At 42.4% G+C, this 16,265-nt stretch overlaps 1 protein-coding gene across 12 annotated transcripts in view; it reads right to left on the bottom strand.

Annotated features, from left to right (window-relative positions):
* Positions 1-393: 393 nt before the first annotated feature.
* gli2a (GLI family zinc finger 2a) overlaps positions 394-16,265 on the bottom strand; it is a 357,210-nt gene continuing 341,338 nt past the window's right edge. For all 12 annotated transcript variants that reach the window (XM_041200500.1, XM_041200501.1, XM_041200499.1 and 9 more), the window contains 3 exons: positions 11,669-11,950; positions 4,376-4,709; positions 394-4,091 (listed from right to left, as the gene is read on the bottom strand). In XM_041200500.1, the coding sequence (XP_041056434.1) occupies positions 1,555-4,091; positions 4,376-4,709; positions 11,669-11,950 (3,153 nt within the window). In that variant the 3' untranslated portion in view covers positions 394-1,554. The remainder of the gene's footprint in view (positions 4,092-4,375; positions 4,710-11,668; positions 11,951-16,265) is intronic.

Raw genomic sequence — 16,265 nt, 5'->3', positions numbered from 1 at the left:
TAAATACTTGAAGGCAAAAATTTGCACAGCAATGGAAAAAGAGCAGGAGAGTGGAATTAATTGAATGGTCCTACCAATAAGCCCTCACAGGCATGAAGGGCCAAATGGCCTCCTTCTGTGCTGTATCATTTAATGATCCGATGCATTATTGAAGGCATTGACCAGTGCGGAGGTGTTAAACTGAGTTCCCATCTACATGTTCTATTGATTGAGAAAACGTGTCTTATTTCAGAATGAGTAGAGGACAACCGTTGGCCATTTGGGGACCCAGTGTAAATAGGGTAGACACTCACTAAATTACTCTAGTCAAATATTAGCAAAGTACACCAATTGTTTGTGAAATAAATGACATCTGCCCTCCTTACATTGTGATTTAAATAAAGGAAAGTTATGTACATTCAATGTTGCTTTTATTAAAGAAAAGTTTGTTATTGTACAAAAAGTGTATATACATTTAGATCGCTAGATCTATTCTGTGTGCTGAGAGGAGTTGGTTACAGGAAATGTCCAGGCTACATGTTGATCAAAAATAGTCAGCTCGGCGTTCTTATTCAAAACACAGTTTTAACATGTTGTATATTTACAGACTGGAATGGTTGTCCAATGTTTAAAATTCTTTACATGAGATGCTTTATGCACTAAGAACGCACAACAAAGAACACATTTCAGCTCATATATATTGAAAAGATGCTTTCACAATAATTCTCACACATATTGAAACTATTTTCATTAAAACACTGTATGTTAACTAGAATAGTACCGATAGCACTGCCATATTACAAGCAAATTGCTGGAAACGGTTTCCAAAATGTCTTAAACTGAAAAAATGCCTTCACTATTTGAAAATAACATGACATAGTAAGGCACTTCTTGATGCTATAATATGGGAATTCCTAGCTTTTCGGTGCCATATCATTTACAATGAACAATGTCCACAAACCATTGAGTCTGTATTGTCGTGAGGTTTTCTAAAGATAGTTTACCAGATGCGGAATAATTAAGAGCTAAACTCGGAAAAGGGAGCACTATACAATATGGCTTTGATGGTATCTGTCAATGTACCTTTCATTCTTTCAGTTAGCCAAACTAAAACACTTTTCAATGACAATGAATTAATTGCTACACACTGGGGAATTCACATTAATGAAATACAAGAAAGCACACATCTACTATTTATAAGAAAGAAATAGGCAATGTTTGGTTTGCGCCCTTGCCTGTTTGGTCTAATATACAATATCAGTGCTTTGCAACAAAAAAAAAACAAGATTCCCATTTCAAATAACACACCTCTTGATGTAACATGTCAATCCACCAGCTATTTCTTCAAAACACAGCAAGAAATCGCTATTCACAAATATATAAGCCTTTGTAAAATGTCCTGATTCTCTCTCTGCAGAATAAAGGTTTCTTTTTTATACAGTAAAATACAAAGTCTATAAAAAAAGATTGCTTTCTTTAGGAATGTTACTGTTTTGAGACAATCTGTTTTTAAGCATTACACTTTTAAGTTGCTGGAATCTGAAATTGGAAATGCTCGTTACTGTTCTTGAACATTTAAGACATCATATTAAGAAATTTATTTTCCTCAGCCAAGGTAGTCAACATAGAGCTCATGTCTCCTATTGCCATATTAGTCAGCCCGGCTGGAATGGGCTGCAGCGTCAGAGAATTCCGGGGAGTTGTGAGACGTGAGGAATTTTGGGAGAGGTTCTGCAAAATGCTGGGGCTTAATGTGCCTGACATCAAGCTAGAATGGTCACCATCATCCATGATAGCATCAAAATCTATCTGTGCGTGGTCTAGACTGTGGGAATTTACAGTACTTGATACTTGGTTGGTGCCTGGTGAGGCCATTGGCGTAGCTTTGACACCTTGCATACGCTGTTGCTGTTGGATAGCACAGTCCATTTGGCCACTGAAGTTGCCATTTTGTTCATACATATGGATTTGACCAGAATAAAACATCAAGTTGCTGTTTGAACCATCATTATTATTACACTGTTGAGACTGCATCGAGAGTTGATTACCAGGCTGATTGTGGCTTATTTCGGATTGTCCTTGCCCAGGGCTCATGCCATTCATCTGGAGTGGGCTTTGCAAGTAGCTTTGTTGTTGCATGTTTAAAGAATTAATCAGAGCATGCTGTCTTCCTAATGGGTTTGAACCCTGGGGAGGATGAGGCTGCATCATTCCACGACTTAAGTTGTGCCCAACAGAATTCATTACGTTTTGCCCTGGTTGGCTGAAGTTGTGTTGGCTTGGACTGATTTGGGAATTAGTTTGGCTTAAACTTCCGTGAGCAGCAAAGGAGCTACGATCTGGATTTCTACCAGATTGGATGTGAGACCCAAAGTTCTGTTGGCTTGCAATATGCATGCCTTGTCCTGGTGCATCTCTCCCACGGCAACCGTTCATCATCATTGGCACCTCATTTGTGGCAGTCATTTGCTGATGAATCTGTGCACGGACCTGCTGGGCCTGTGCATAGTTTTTGATTGCTGCATCTTTGCTTTGCATCATGGCCATCTGCTTAAAGTCTTGTGTACCTGTTGGCGCAGGCGAACCCATGATATTGTTTGCTGACATATTACTGCAAGACGTTTGGCTTAGGGTCCTGCTAGCAACATTGGGACTAAGCATTTGGTTGGATTGATTAAAAGTCTGGTGTGGGCTGAGAGGTTGATTAGCATTCTGGCACATGCTCATCTGCTGAGGCTGCGGCTGCTGCTGTTGCTGCTGCTGCTGCTGCTGCATATAGTTCATCCTTTGCCCATTCACATTGACACCTCTTTGCATTAAACCCTGCTGTGCTAGAGCCATTTCATTCTGGCTCATTGTCACAGTCTGCTGAGCGGAGCTGAGGTTCTGGTACTGGTCAAACATCTGCTTTTGCTGAACTACTGCCAGATTTGACCGAGAGAACTGCTGCTTTGTTTGATCAGGAATGACGTCAACTGTACCTGAGCTTACTTCATTCCACTGAACCGGCATGCTATTCTTGTTCATGTTAGATGATCCCTGGTATGGTTGACTCCCTGGACTCATCTGGCATTGTGTCATCATAGAACTTGACTGATTCATGTTACTATCTACCATTGCCATTCCACGTTGGGCATACATGTTTTGACTCTGCATGCTCATATTTTCCTGGAAACCCTGCATTTGGCCAGTGAAATTTAATGAATTATTATCTTGGGAAAAGCGATTTTCCTGAGAATTGATATACTGTACCACGTCATCGGGCAACATTATATCATCCTCCACAGCTTGAGCATCAATCTCACTGGCCACTGTTTCCATGACAATGTTCTCACTGATGCTGGGTGGCCTAGGCGAATAGGCACACCTATGGAGGCTTCCATCCGATCGAGCAGCGTTTTGAAGGCTGAAGTGCCGCCTGTCCATTGCTGGTGGTAACGGCAGTGGGTTCATATTGTTCATGCTGTTAAAGCGCTGAACCCGTGGAAGTGACAGAGGATCCACAGCTGTTCTCCTTACGGGATCACTTGCCCGCCTAGTAGTATTGCCAACTACTTCATGAGGCCTGAGTGCCGTTGTGCCATACCCACGTGGAATGCCATCACTGCACCGCCTTTGAGCAGCAGGAGGAGGAAAGGGAGGGAACATGGAATTGGGGCCTTCACCTAGGAGAGACATTCTTGCCTTCAGGCTCATTCGTTCCATGTTTGGCAGGGGCGTTGGTGGTGGTCCACCGGTTGCTGCAGCGTATTTAGCCTTCAGCCTGTACTGCTCAGCTGGTGTGAGGTTGAGCAGGCCACCACAGTAACTGACCTCGCTGGACCTCCGTGACAAATCAGTGGAGATAGGATCATAAGAGTCGGCAGAACTGATGTTATTTGGACGGCCACCAATGTGAGAAGCCTCACTGGAACGGCGGCTGGAAAAGTAAGGGGAAATGCCAGATGATCTTCGACTGACGGTGTAAGCTGAGCTGATGGTACTCGTGGCACTGTCACGACGCTCATTCAGTTGATTCAAAACTGTGATCTCACTGTTGGACAGTTCCATTATTCTAGGGTTAGGCAACACAGCAGTGGAACCACCAGTACTTGAATTTTCCAATGAAGCTCCTGAAAAGATATAAAACGTACAATAAGCTCATGCTTGATGGAAGTGAAACTAGATAAGTACGTGAGGGAGAAAAGAATAGAACAATAAGGTTCTAACAGTAGAGTTAGGTGAAGTAGGGTGGGAAGAGGCTCTTGTGAAGCGTGAACACTCACACAAACCAGATGGGCCAAATGGCCTGTTTCTGTGCTGCAAATTCTATGTAAATATTCAACCAAACAGATCCTTACCATTTAAAAATTACAAACAGTTCTAATATCTAGCCAAGACTGAAAAAGCAACTTACCATTCATAGGAATGAGAGGCAGCTTGGTGTTCTTGACTGGTGGCACTGGGTTTGCCCATGAAGGAATATCTCTAACCTGCTTCAATTTTTCTTTCTTTAGTTGCTCAAATCTTTGGGGTGCTGTCATGTTCTTTCTCAACTGAAGGCTGATTGCTGAAGTTCCAGATGAAACAGTGGAGTCTACAATTGGGGAATCATCTAAGGCAGTCAAATCTCCCAGGCTACCTCCACTGTTGATGTTCATTTCTACTCCACTGTCATTGTTGTTGGTGCTGCCAAGCGGCGATGGTTCACTGCTGCATGAAGATTGGCCACCAGGGCTGGACTGATACATCTGAGGTGAAAAAAGAATAGATTCTTTCAGGGTTCCAATTAAAATCCATGGGCAACAACACAAAGACTATACAACTGTTGGTAACATTACTTCAAAGTTTACAATGTGTAATACAGTAACGATTTCAAGATTTTTTCCTTCCATTTCTGAGGTCATTGTAAGCAATGATCACCCTCAACTAGTTTGCCCAATGAGCATTTCTCATTTGTGAGTTTTCACAGTGAGTGCTATCTTGCTTCTCCAGTTATAAAGGACATGGCAGCAGAGTGAGATCCTATCCTCGCATGAAGTCCAAGTCACTGTACCATGATAAGCAGCAAGCACCCTGAGTGACTTTTCCCTTCACTAATCAAGGATAGCTGCAGCGCCTATTTGGAGCTTCTAAAACTGCCATCAGCTAACTCACAGTACACATTAAGAAGTGAACCAGAGACCCTGCTGGTCAATTTAGTCTTAGAGCCAGAGCCTGCTGAGCCATCAGGAGAATTTATGTTTAAGACACCACCTACTGCAGCCTCAACCTCAAGCCCATGAAAGCCGTCATGGGCTGTAAATAATTGTCCCTTGGATCTGCAGGCTAGGCAAGGGCTTGAAAACTGTCTTGCTGCACCCATTAAGGTGTTTTATTTATTGTTTAACATGTGCATAGATATGTTTGACCTGATGAAGATGAAGGTTATCAGTGTTGAAGAATGGGACAGTTTTCCATTTTAGACACTGAAGAATCAACTTCAACTCGGAGTGGGAATCGTAGTGGGAAGTCCCAGGTGCCAGTTTCATGCCCTGACATTGGCTTTCACCCAACCTAGTGGGAATGATGTCAAGGTCGATAGATGGCAGTGAAAAGTCACAGGGATGCTGGGTAGGGAAATGAGGAAAAGAGGAACCGACAATAAGATCACAGCAGGATCCAAACACCCTCTAGTCCACCCAACAATGAGACACAACTACAAAATTAGAACAGAATGCTGCTGGACTAGGATAAGTTTCTTCTGCTGTCCTCGGGACTCTGAGCGACGATTAATTCCTATGCTGAACAGGAACGGGACCGTGACAACTGAAGGTCATTTTACAGGAGACCCAGCCATGATTGACAGAGGCGGCTTTGTGGCATCAACCCGTACCCTAACCCACTCAGATTCTAAAGGTCAATTGCCAGTAGCATTAGTTTATCTCAATAGCTTGAATGTTGCTAAAAATATATAGTTACAAAATAGTTAAATTTGTTTTTTTTTAAAGTTGTCAAATAACTTTGCAGCATAAGGGGAAATGCTGGAACACACGGTAGGACAATCTATATCTGTAAAGAACTGACAGATAAGGAAGCTCTTTGTAGCATTAGGAAATGAAGGGAAGTGGGGGTAGAAACAATTGGTAATTCAATCAGAGAGAGGACGACAATGGGTTGAGCATCCTCCAGAAGTGACATGCTTTTAAGAGAAAACTATTAGAGGGTAGCTAATGGGGCAATTGAAAGACGTTAAATCAACAGAAGAAGCTGAAAGTAGCCAGGAATTTTGGAACGCTCTGGGCTATAGGGACAGGCACACACAAGAAAAAAAGGCAAGAACAAGAAATTCGAGAAAGAGGAAAAAAAGACCCATGTGGATGCAGGAGGCCCGAAATGAAAACAGTGAAAGTTACAGAAAGCAAGAATTTCATTTATATAATGCCTTTCACAACCTCATGACATCCCAAAGCTCTTTAGAGTCAATGATGATAAATAGAACTAAAACAGCGATACTCAGGCCATTTTCAGCTCACTAGCTCAGATTAATGAACTCAGCATAGACTCGAGACTTTCTCTTTTGTATGGTGGGGCCTTTACACCTTAAGCGCCCTGGGATGTTTTATTCTCTTACAGGCGCTATATGAATGCTGGCTTTTGTTATACACTAGATCATCAAGAAAATTACACGTATGGGCAATTTCTGATCTAGCCGTTAAGAGGAAGATATGTTTTAAAGATACAGCGAAGCCACTGGGCAGCCTCTGCCCCAAAAACTGAATTAGTCTATCCCAGTGCAAACACAATGGAAGTGTACTGAATTGCAGCGGAAGGAAAATACTCTCTCAGTTCCCAATGTCAGTGATAGTTTCAAATAGATTGAAATGACATGGTCACACATCTTGAACTTCAGTAGAAATGTGATTATCAAGTGCTGGGCAAAAGGTAAGCTTTTGAGACAGGAACATGGATTTTTCTTAGGAACACTATTTTAGGGAATGCCTGAGCCATTCATAAACACTGTCACTGGCGTGTCAACGTATTGAAATTTTCACAGTGGAGGTCAACCTTTAGAATGTGAGGTTTGTGTATTTTGCCATAGTTGGACCCAGGGCTGTTTGACCTCCAGGTTCTATCTCAGCAACTTGTGGAAAAAGGGTGGAAGAGAGGTCAGTGAGTTGAGGGTTCCTGAAATTGGCCTCTGCTATGATAACTTAAGTACACGCATAAATTGGTGTCTAAAGAAGGAAGGTTTAAAGGGATCACAGACTTAGTGTTTACCAGACCTTGTGTTACATTCAGTGAGCACTTAGATGAAATGATGGAATTTACATTGAACAAATGATTGCATTTCAGCAACGACTATTGAATGAAAATGATGTAAGGCTACACCCCTTTTGTGAGGAAAAAGACATTTCTCTTACAAAATATTTACAGCACAGAAGAGGCCATTCAGACCAGCAGTTCTGTGCCATTGTTTATGATCCACAGGAGCCTCCTCCCAGCCCTCTCCATCTAACCCCATCAACATACCCTTCTGTTCCTTTCTACCTTGAATGCATCTATGCTATTCACCTCAGCTATTCCAAGTGATAGCGAGTTCCACATTCTAACTACTCCCTTTCTTTTAACTCCTTCCCAATCCTCAGTTATTCAATTTTTTTGTATTAATTATGATTTTCAGAAAGAAAGCGTGATTTATTTTAAACTGCGCAGCATTTTGACTATTATATGCGGTGACCCTTTCTAATGTAGGCCCAATTTTTGCTCTAGGAATGGCCTCAACCTGTAGTGTGTGTTCAATGACTTTATGGTGGAGGCGTAAATGCTCTTAACAACTTGACAGTTCTACATACCTTATCTGCCCTTCAAGTTATTTAAATCCCCTGCCGTTTAAAATTGAAATAAAACTGCCTGCCTGTTTCTGTGAGAGTAAAAAAAAGTTTGAGCAGTTTTAATAGCTGTTTGTTGACATAACCCTAAGTGCTTTATCATTATAGCATTATCACTGCTTACTATAACCTATCATTAGCACAGTGAGGGGGGGGGGGTGCTGTAAGTACAGTTTGATTGACAGCTCAAAGAGGTTATTAAAGGATCAGTTGTCTTTGACATATTTTTTTAAAAAGGAACTAAGTGCTTGAAGGGATTTAAATGCATTGAATGGGGTTTCATGAATGGATCTTTTTTATATAGTGAATTCCATAATTGATATTTAGAACTTTATTTCATCTCAGCACGACCCAAGGTTTGTCCATTGTTGATTCTAGATGATTTGGCATGGAGGGTCTAAGGGCAAAGAGTGGTGGGTGGGGTGGCATGGGTAGGCAGGAGTTGGCACTAAATTGGGCTATAAGGGGCCATGGGGGTTGTAAGGAGCCATAGGGATGAATGAGTGTCATGAGCTGGCATGGGGCCATTGAGGATGGGTGGGGGCCATGGGTTGGCATGAATTGGGGCATGGGGAGTGGGTGGGGTGTGAGGGATGAGGGATAGAGGGCCTAATATTTAACAAAACAGCTGGGACTGAGTCCCAGGGAACCGAGGCGATCTGATTACAATCAGCAGCCCCTATGGATGCCTCTGATCTGCATCCGGGGGCAGTGAGCCCGACTCCCATCCTGCACCTGCATCTTTGGAGTTAAAATTGGGGCACTCGGGACACATTCAGGCACTTTTTCCCTTTAGGCAGGGGTGGTGAGCCGGGAAATTTCCCGACTTGAACTACCCACTGGAAGCGAAAAATCAGGCTCTTAATTGCAGGTAATCCATCGTGGAAAGGGGGCCAAGCAGATGCCTGATGCATAACTACTGGGGACAGGGGCAATGGTGGGGGGGGGTGTAGTGTAACACTGGAACCTGAACTACCTCCGGTTAGTTTGTGTACCGATTGACAGCAAGGTCAGGAGCAGCATTAGCAGACAAGCAGGAGTAGGTCAATTGACCAAATAATGTAGAACCATAGGAAAGTTATGGCACAGAAAGAGGCCATTTAGCCCATCATGCCTGCGCCAGCCGAAAAATAAAAAATAAAAAACTAGCTGCCCATTCTAATCCCACCTTCCAGCATCCCTGCTTCAATATTTATCCAATGTTTGCGACGAATGAAAAGTGGACAGAAAGTTTATAAAATGGAAGTCAGTTACAATCTAATCAAGCCCTTTCTCCCTCATGTGCTTATCTAGTTTCCTCTGAAATGCGTCCATGTCATCCACCTCAACTACTCCACATTTTTAACTACTCCCTGGTTAATGACATTTCTCTTAATAATTGCACTCTCTCAAAGAGCTGGCACAGGCACGACAGACCGAATAGCCTTTTTCTGTGCTGTACTGTTCCATGCATTTTAACCTTATTATCAATAGATTTTATGTTGATAATGATTTAAAGCAGCCTTGTGTAAACAGTATACTTTTGTACTGTATCTGAATGTGAGAAATTACAAATGCGTCAAACGTGGTGTGCACACCTGTATCTGATGGCTGTGGTTACGTCTTTTAAGCACAGGTTAACAATTTATAAAGGAACACTGCACAATCTTATACCAAGGGCATTTGTATAATGAGCTCCAAAAATTGGGATGGGTTCTATATTTGGCTTGGATTGATATGGAGGAAACACAGCTTCATGCTTCCAAACGGTGTTCCTATAAATTGTTTAGATAATGTGTCCCATATTTACACTTTAATTCCAACTATTCCACATCTCATTTCTCCCCAAAGCACTGTAACAAATTATGCTTACTGCTTATGTTTTTTCAGACAAATCTAAGTGCTCCATTTCATAGAAATATTTAAACCCATTTTAAATCTTTTTTCTTTCACTAATACCCTTCAGCTGTCACAGATTGCAGACACGAATGAAAAACATTTTCTAAAATGTCGATTTTTTTAAACCCCTACTGAAAGTCTACTCATCCTGCTCCAGCGCCATTGATGCACAGGTATTTACAGCACAGTGTTGTCTATTATAATGGAACATGCTTAATACAGTCATAAAGTAGGACACATTACAGCTTAAGTAGCCTTTACTTTGCTCACCTTAGTACCGACTGTCCTTAGGAAGGTACAGTCAGGAAGGAAAGAACATTGAGGCAGCAAACATAGCAAGAGACCCGGGAGTCAGCGGTAGAAGAAAAGGAGGAGACACTGTTAGTAGGTTAGTAAAGAGTCACGGTGGGTTAGTTTGACATACGTGCTTTCGTAAGAGAAATGAAGAGCATGATAAGCCCCAACCCAAAACTGCAATATCTTTAACACAGTTCCCAGCTGAAGTATTGTAGTCACATTTGACAAACGCTTGCCTTTCTTCTTTGAAGCATTTAAATAGCCAAATTGTCCTCCTTAAAAGGTGGGGAGTTGACCCATTACCCAGGTCTCTAGTCCCTTACAAGGCCCTGGTACTTATGGAGCTTCCCCTGAGGAAGGGGCAGAATGCCTGTGCCTGTAACAGTTACGGGTTAAGGGTAGTGATTGACATGGTAGGCCTCTGGTTCCCCTCTCACTTCATTTTGCTTTTCATCCAGGCATGGGGCATCCATTTTGAGGCGTGTCCAGAATTCGACAGCCTTGCGCCCAACATCTGGCTGATTTCCAATAAAAGGATTGGCAAAGGACAGACAGCAACTGCCCCGGATCCAAAGACCTCTTTTTTCACAGGAGCACAGGATCAGGAATTGGTGCTAGAGTTTTCCTGGCTCCTGTGTTTGGATATCACGCAGAAAAGATCCTGACGATTCCTTCGCCTCACTCGACTTCTCAACGCTGTTGGACATGAGCTTATTATCGGAGGAGCAACTTGCCATGTAAATGACATGAACCTGTATATCCAAGCCAATTTACAGTAGATCACGGCATATAATTTGACCTTTGAAGCTTCAAAAATCCTTCCAAAAATGGGGTTTGGCTTATAAGCCAAGTAAAAAATATGACCTGCTCATGTTGGTGCAGAAGGACTGATTTCTGTTCATCGGTCACCACGCACATTCCGCTCTGTGTGGGTACATCTTTAACTCCTGCACATCCTCTTAGCAACAGGGCCCATATCACCTGCTTGATCTCATGTGCCAAATTTTAAGGTGGGTATAACTCTAAACATGTATCTCTGAGCTGAAAAATTGAGGCCAACTCCGAATGCGAGTATAGCCCTAAATGAGCAATTAGTAGCTGAAAAATGCAGGCGGTTGACTTATACACTGAGTACAGGCCTACATGTGCATTTTTAGTGCCAAAAAAGGTGGTCGTTATATGCTGCAATCTACAGTACATCTAAGGAGTTTTAATCCCCCAGCCCATTACATAAATTAGGTTAAATACTTAAATACAGTTTTATAACTCAAAATTTTTTGTAACCCTTTCTGACATTTCATGCAGTGTAGAAATTAGAGGGTAAAAGAGCCAAGGTTGGAAGTATCAATGCATCAAGTAGAGGTTGAATATTGACAATAATTCATATGAGTACAAATCTTGTTAAAGAAAAATGATTGGCTTTTTTCAGATATCTGTTACTAGAAACAAATATTTTTAATGGTCACATTTTCTTTTTGGGTTAATGTTAATTAGCATGCACAGGCATGACAGACTGAATGCTCTCCTTCTGTACTGTATGGCTCTATTATATTGGCTTTGGTAAACCTAATTATATTGGGATTTTGCAGTTAATCGTTGCGATACTGCTGCTATCTGTTGCTAGCTAGTGTTTTAATACTCTTACCAACAGCTCTTGGACTTACCATGGAATTTTCAGTTTTGATGGTTTTCACTTGCAGGCAGTCATCTAGGCCCCCACTGGTGCTATTTGCCTCGGCCTTTTCCTCAGCCACTCTGTTTCCAGGCCCGATGGCCACTTCATGATCACCGGGCTCCTTGGGGGGTGGAGGCCTGGGGTGGGTGTCGTTGCGTTGCTTTTTCGTCACGTGTGCATCTGGCCCATGCACCGTCTTCACGTGTTTCCTAAGGGAGCTTGGGTCTGTATACCTCTTGGTACAACCAGGAATTTTACAAACGTATGGTTTCTGAAATGAAAATAAACAGTGCCAGATAAATATAAATGGGCATCTAGAAATCCAGCAAGGGTTTCAGGAAAAACTCTTTTCTTCAGAGAGTGGTGAGAATGTGAAATCTGCTTCCTCCTGGAATGGTTGAGGTGAATCCCTTAGATTCACTTAAGGGGAAGCTGGATGAGCACATGAGGGGGAAAGGAATAGAAGAATATGATGACAGGGTGAACTGAAGTAAGGTGGGAGGAGGCTCGTGTGCTGTATTAACACCAGCATAGATTTGTTGGGCTGAATGGCTGGCTTCTGTGTGGTAAAGTTTGGTACAATTTCCCAGAGTCATTAGAAGATAAAAAGCTTTAGCAAAGAAATCAGAGTTACTTGACTCAGCAGCCCTTCCCATTTTTCATATATCGATCACATTTATCTGATTTCTCACCACTACCCTTGGCTCTTTAGAATATACTGAATTGCCTTTTGAACTCGTTTTTACTATCAATTCCGACTTCCTTTCCTGACAGTTTACTCCACGAGTCTATCACCCTTCTGGACAATGACACAAAATTCACAAGCCTACAGCAAGATTAGAGATGAGAAGAATTTTGGTTTGCCCCAGCAGATCAACGTGAAACAGCTTATCAGAAAGGGTGTCTTATTCTCGGCCAGTTGATTCCTTTGAAAAGCAACTTGAACAAAAGCAGTTGGGGACAAGAACTGAGGGTTATAGAGAGATTTATAGATCCATTTGCGTCGCATGGAAGTTGGGAAGAGAAGGTAACAAACCTGTTGTAGGTGAGAGAGTGGAGAGAGAGGTTCATAACTGAGAGTCCTACATCAAGAAACAGGCTGATGCCCTGTTTTGCCTCAAGCTTATTGTATTCTTATGGGTAAAAATACATCCACTTCACTCCCTTTATTACTCAATGTTTATTCATTTTGAAGTAGAATTCCCAAGGTTTTTATAGTTATTGCCGCAATTCTGTCAATTTTCTCTACTTGTGCATCTCCATGATAGCAGAGAGAAAGAGAGGCAGTGCAATTGTTTCTCATTCTAGCATGTGTGGTGTGCTGAGCTATGCCAGGCAATTAAGGAGGGACCCTCCATTACCGCAACAAAGCTTGTTCAGAGACCATTCATCTAGAATTGGAGGCTAGTGCTTCAGATACCAGGGCCACTGCTTCTGATGAAAGCTGTAAATCCATGAGAATTTCTACGCAGAAGCTATCCTTCATTAACGCTAAATTGGTTTTATTTCCCCATACTGACTTCTTAATCTCATGTAAAAGAAATGAAGAATTCATAAAACAGCTATTGAGTCAGTACAAATAGTTTGTTGCTTGCTAGAACTTGAATATTGCTGAAAAGGGAGACATATTGCCAAAGCTTTTCACCTTGCACTCACCAGGACAAACACAAGATTGCCAAATTTCAAATGATCACGACAATTTATACTACAGGAGAAAAGTGTATTGATTGGCAAGTTGACTTTGACTGGCCATGAAGAAAGCAACAGGGAACTGTGGCTTCCTAAGTTCCCAGGTAATTCAAAAAAGGTGTAAGGCTTAATCATGTTCCTTTTGTTTGCAGCGAACGGGTCCCTATATATGAGTGTATGTCACCTCTAGCAAGTGTAAATGAACCACATTATGAGCTCAACTGATTATCTTAAACTGGTTGTTAGTGTAGCTATTAGCACACAGGATTGTTCAGTAAGTGTTGTTCATACAAAAGAAAACTGTATAAAAGGAGTGTGTGAAATCCAATCCATTGACTCAAAACAAAGTTATTTTATGTGGCATTTGTTGGTACAGGTTTTTTGGAGCACTAATCACCTGTACCACTGTGGCAGGATTGTGTGTGTGAGATTGGAAACTCCTTAAATTCAGTCACATTGACCACAGGTCAGAAGCTTAGCAATAACAAAAGTAACTTGGATTTATATTTCATCTTTAACATCGTAAAACATGTCGTCAAACAATATCTGATACTGAGCCATGAAAGGAGATATTAGGACAGATGAACAAAAGCTTGGTCAAAGAAGTAGGTTTTAAGAAGTAAATAGGAAAGAGAGGTAGAGAGACTAAGAGAAGGAATTCCAGAATTTAAAGTCTAGGCAATTGAAGACTCGACCACTAATAGTGGAGTGATTAAAATCGGGAGCTGAACACAATTGGAGAAATGCAGGTATGTCAGATGGTGTAGGGCTGGAGGAGAAAATTACAGAGATAGGGAGGGGCAAGACCATGGAGGGAATTGAAAATAAGGATAAGAACTTTAAAATCAAGGCACTGGGTCAGGGAGTCAAGTAGGTCAGTGAGCACAGGAGTGATAGGTCAATGGGAAAATCCAGAGCTTAGAGTCCAGGCAGCCAGTGGTGGAGTGATCAAAATTGGAGAGGTGCAATTGGCCAAAGGCCTGAATTGGAGTAGCACAGAAATCTCAAAGGATTGTAGGGGTGGAGCAGGTTACAGAGATGGGGAGGAGTGTGGCATTAAGGGATTTGACAAAAGATGAAAATTCAGGGACTGCCAGACCTGAGTCAATGTAGGTTAGTGAGCACAAGGGGTAATGGACAAACGGGCCTTGGTACCATACGATATGGACGGCAAAGTTTTGGATGAGCTCAACTTATGAAGAGCGAAAGAGGGAATGCCGGTCAGGGGAGGATATGTTATCCTCTCATTTCACCATTTTAAAATGGGCTGGAGCTTGAATATGGCGGTTACAGTCACTGTAAGGGAGCAAGTGCTTGATGCAGGATACGATTCATATGAAGTGCATAGAAAGGTTCCGAAACTATAAAGGTTGTAATTATTGTGGATTCTGAAGCAATCAGGGCTATTTTGGACCTCGCCACCTGGTTGGTCCCTAGGTGGAGCCTTTAGGGCACTTGTCCAACTCAAATTTCAGTCCATTGATGATTATGTTATGCTTCACTAATCTGCTGGAATTCCTTGTGGAGGTGATTGGTCTAGCGAATCAAGTCTAGTCCAGTTGATAGTTACATGGATTTTCAGAACATTGTTGCTAATGTTCCATTTGTGAAGCCTACGCTGAAGATTAAATGGAATTTATGGAAAGTAAACTTCACAGATTAAAAAATCACTTAGCAACAGAGAGCGACAAGTGGCATATCTCTGGCTTAGGGCTGAAGATTCGTGGAGTTCCAATGGAGTTGCAGAGGCCAGGCGGCGGGATGAGGGCACCTAGAGGAGGAAAATCTTGGAGTGGGGAAGGAATGAAGTGGGGGGGGGGGGGGGGGGGGGGGGGGGGGTGGAGAGATTGGGGCCGGGGGGAAGTAGGAAGGCAGGCTTGGGGTGATCGGAAAAGAGGCCCTTGAACAAGGCGCACCCCCTTCCTCCACTTTGCACCCGTGGAGGCTATCCTGCTGGGCTTCCACCACCAACCCCCCACTCCCCCAACCCTCAGCCATCTCTGACCTACTCCCGGGAGCCTAAAATTGCTGCTACCTAAGGGTGTCAATTGGGGAAAAGGTGCATGGGCTGCCCTATGCCTCACCAGCAAACCCCCACCCCCTTAAAATTGCTGCCAGGTCAGGGCAGGCAGGTAGGTGGAAGGAATGACTCCCATAGAATTTTATGGCCTTTACCCCACCCCTGCCTGCAAATCAATGAGTGGGGACGCCTTTAAAGTGCTGAGAGGCATTGTTGATAGGCGGAAGCAGGTTCTTCGAAAAGGGCTGTGAGTACAAAAGTTAGAGGGCACAGGTCTAAAACTTAGAAGCTTCAAGCAAGCTATCGTACAAAGTACCAGAAACGTAGATATATTCCCAGCAAAGCAAGTGAATGCATATCAATCAGCACTGTGAAAAAAGATTTAGAAATCTAATCAGAAATGAGATACAAGAATAAGTAATAAGGACAGGCAGAAACAATTGAATGTTGTGTGGAACATGATGGCCTTGGAAGAGATGGGGTCATAGAAATGCCATGGCACGGAAGGTATGAGGTTAGAGTAAGATTTGATAGGTAATTTGGGGGTTATGCTTGAATGGAACATATTTTTTGTTAGGTGATTAAATGAGTTGGTTAGTGTCCATGAGAGAACAAATTGTACATTCATCCATCAGCCCAAATATCCTTTACTCGTCCCATTCTTTGCTATGCTGTCAGTTCACTGATCATGCGTATTCTGTGCAGGATCAGTCAATCCAATATTGTTGTGAACATGGTAAGTGCCACTGACATGAACAGCTCACTATTGCTGGAGTCACAGGAGGCTTTTAACACAGCAGGATTTCACAGTAAGGCTGAAGGAATCAATATACTAACAGAGATGTTGGGAAAATACCATATGTAAGCATCCCTTGAA

The sequence above is a fragment of the Carcharodon carcharias genome, chromosome 12 (genome assembly GCF_017639515.1).
Source record: "Carcharodon carcharias isolate sCarCar2 chromosome 12, sCarCar2.pri, whole genome shotgun sequence".
In the NCBI taxonomy this organism is placed as follows: domain Eukaryota; kingdom Metazoa; phylum Chordata; class Chondrichthyes; order Lamniformes; family Lamnidae; genus Carcharodon; species Carcharodon carcharias.
The sequence above is the reverse complement of the archived record's forward strand: the minus strand, read 5'-3'. Positions and strand labels throughout refer to the sequence as shown.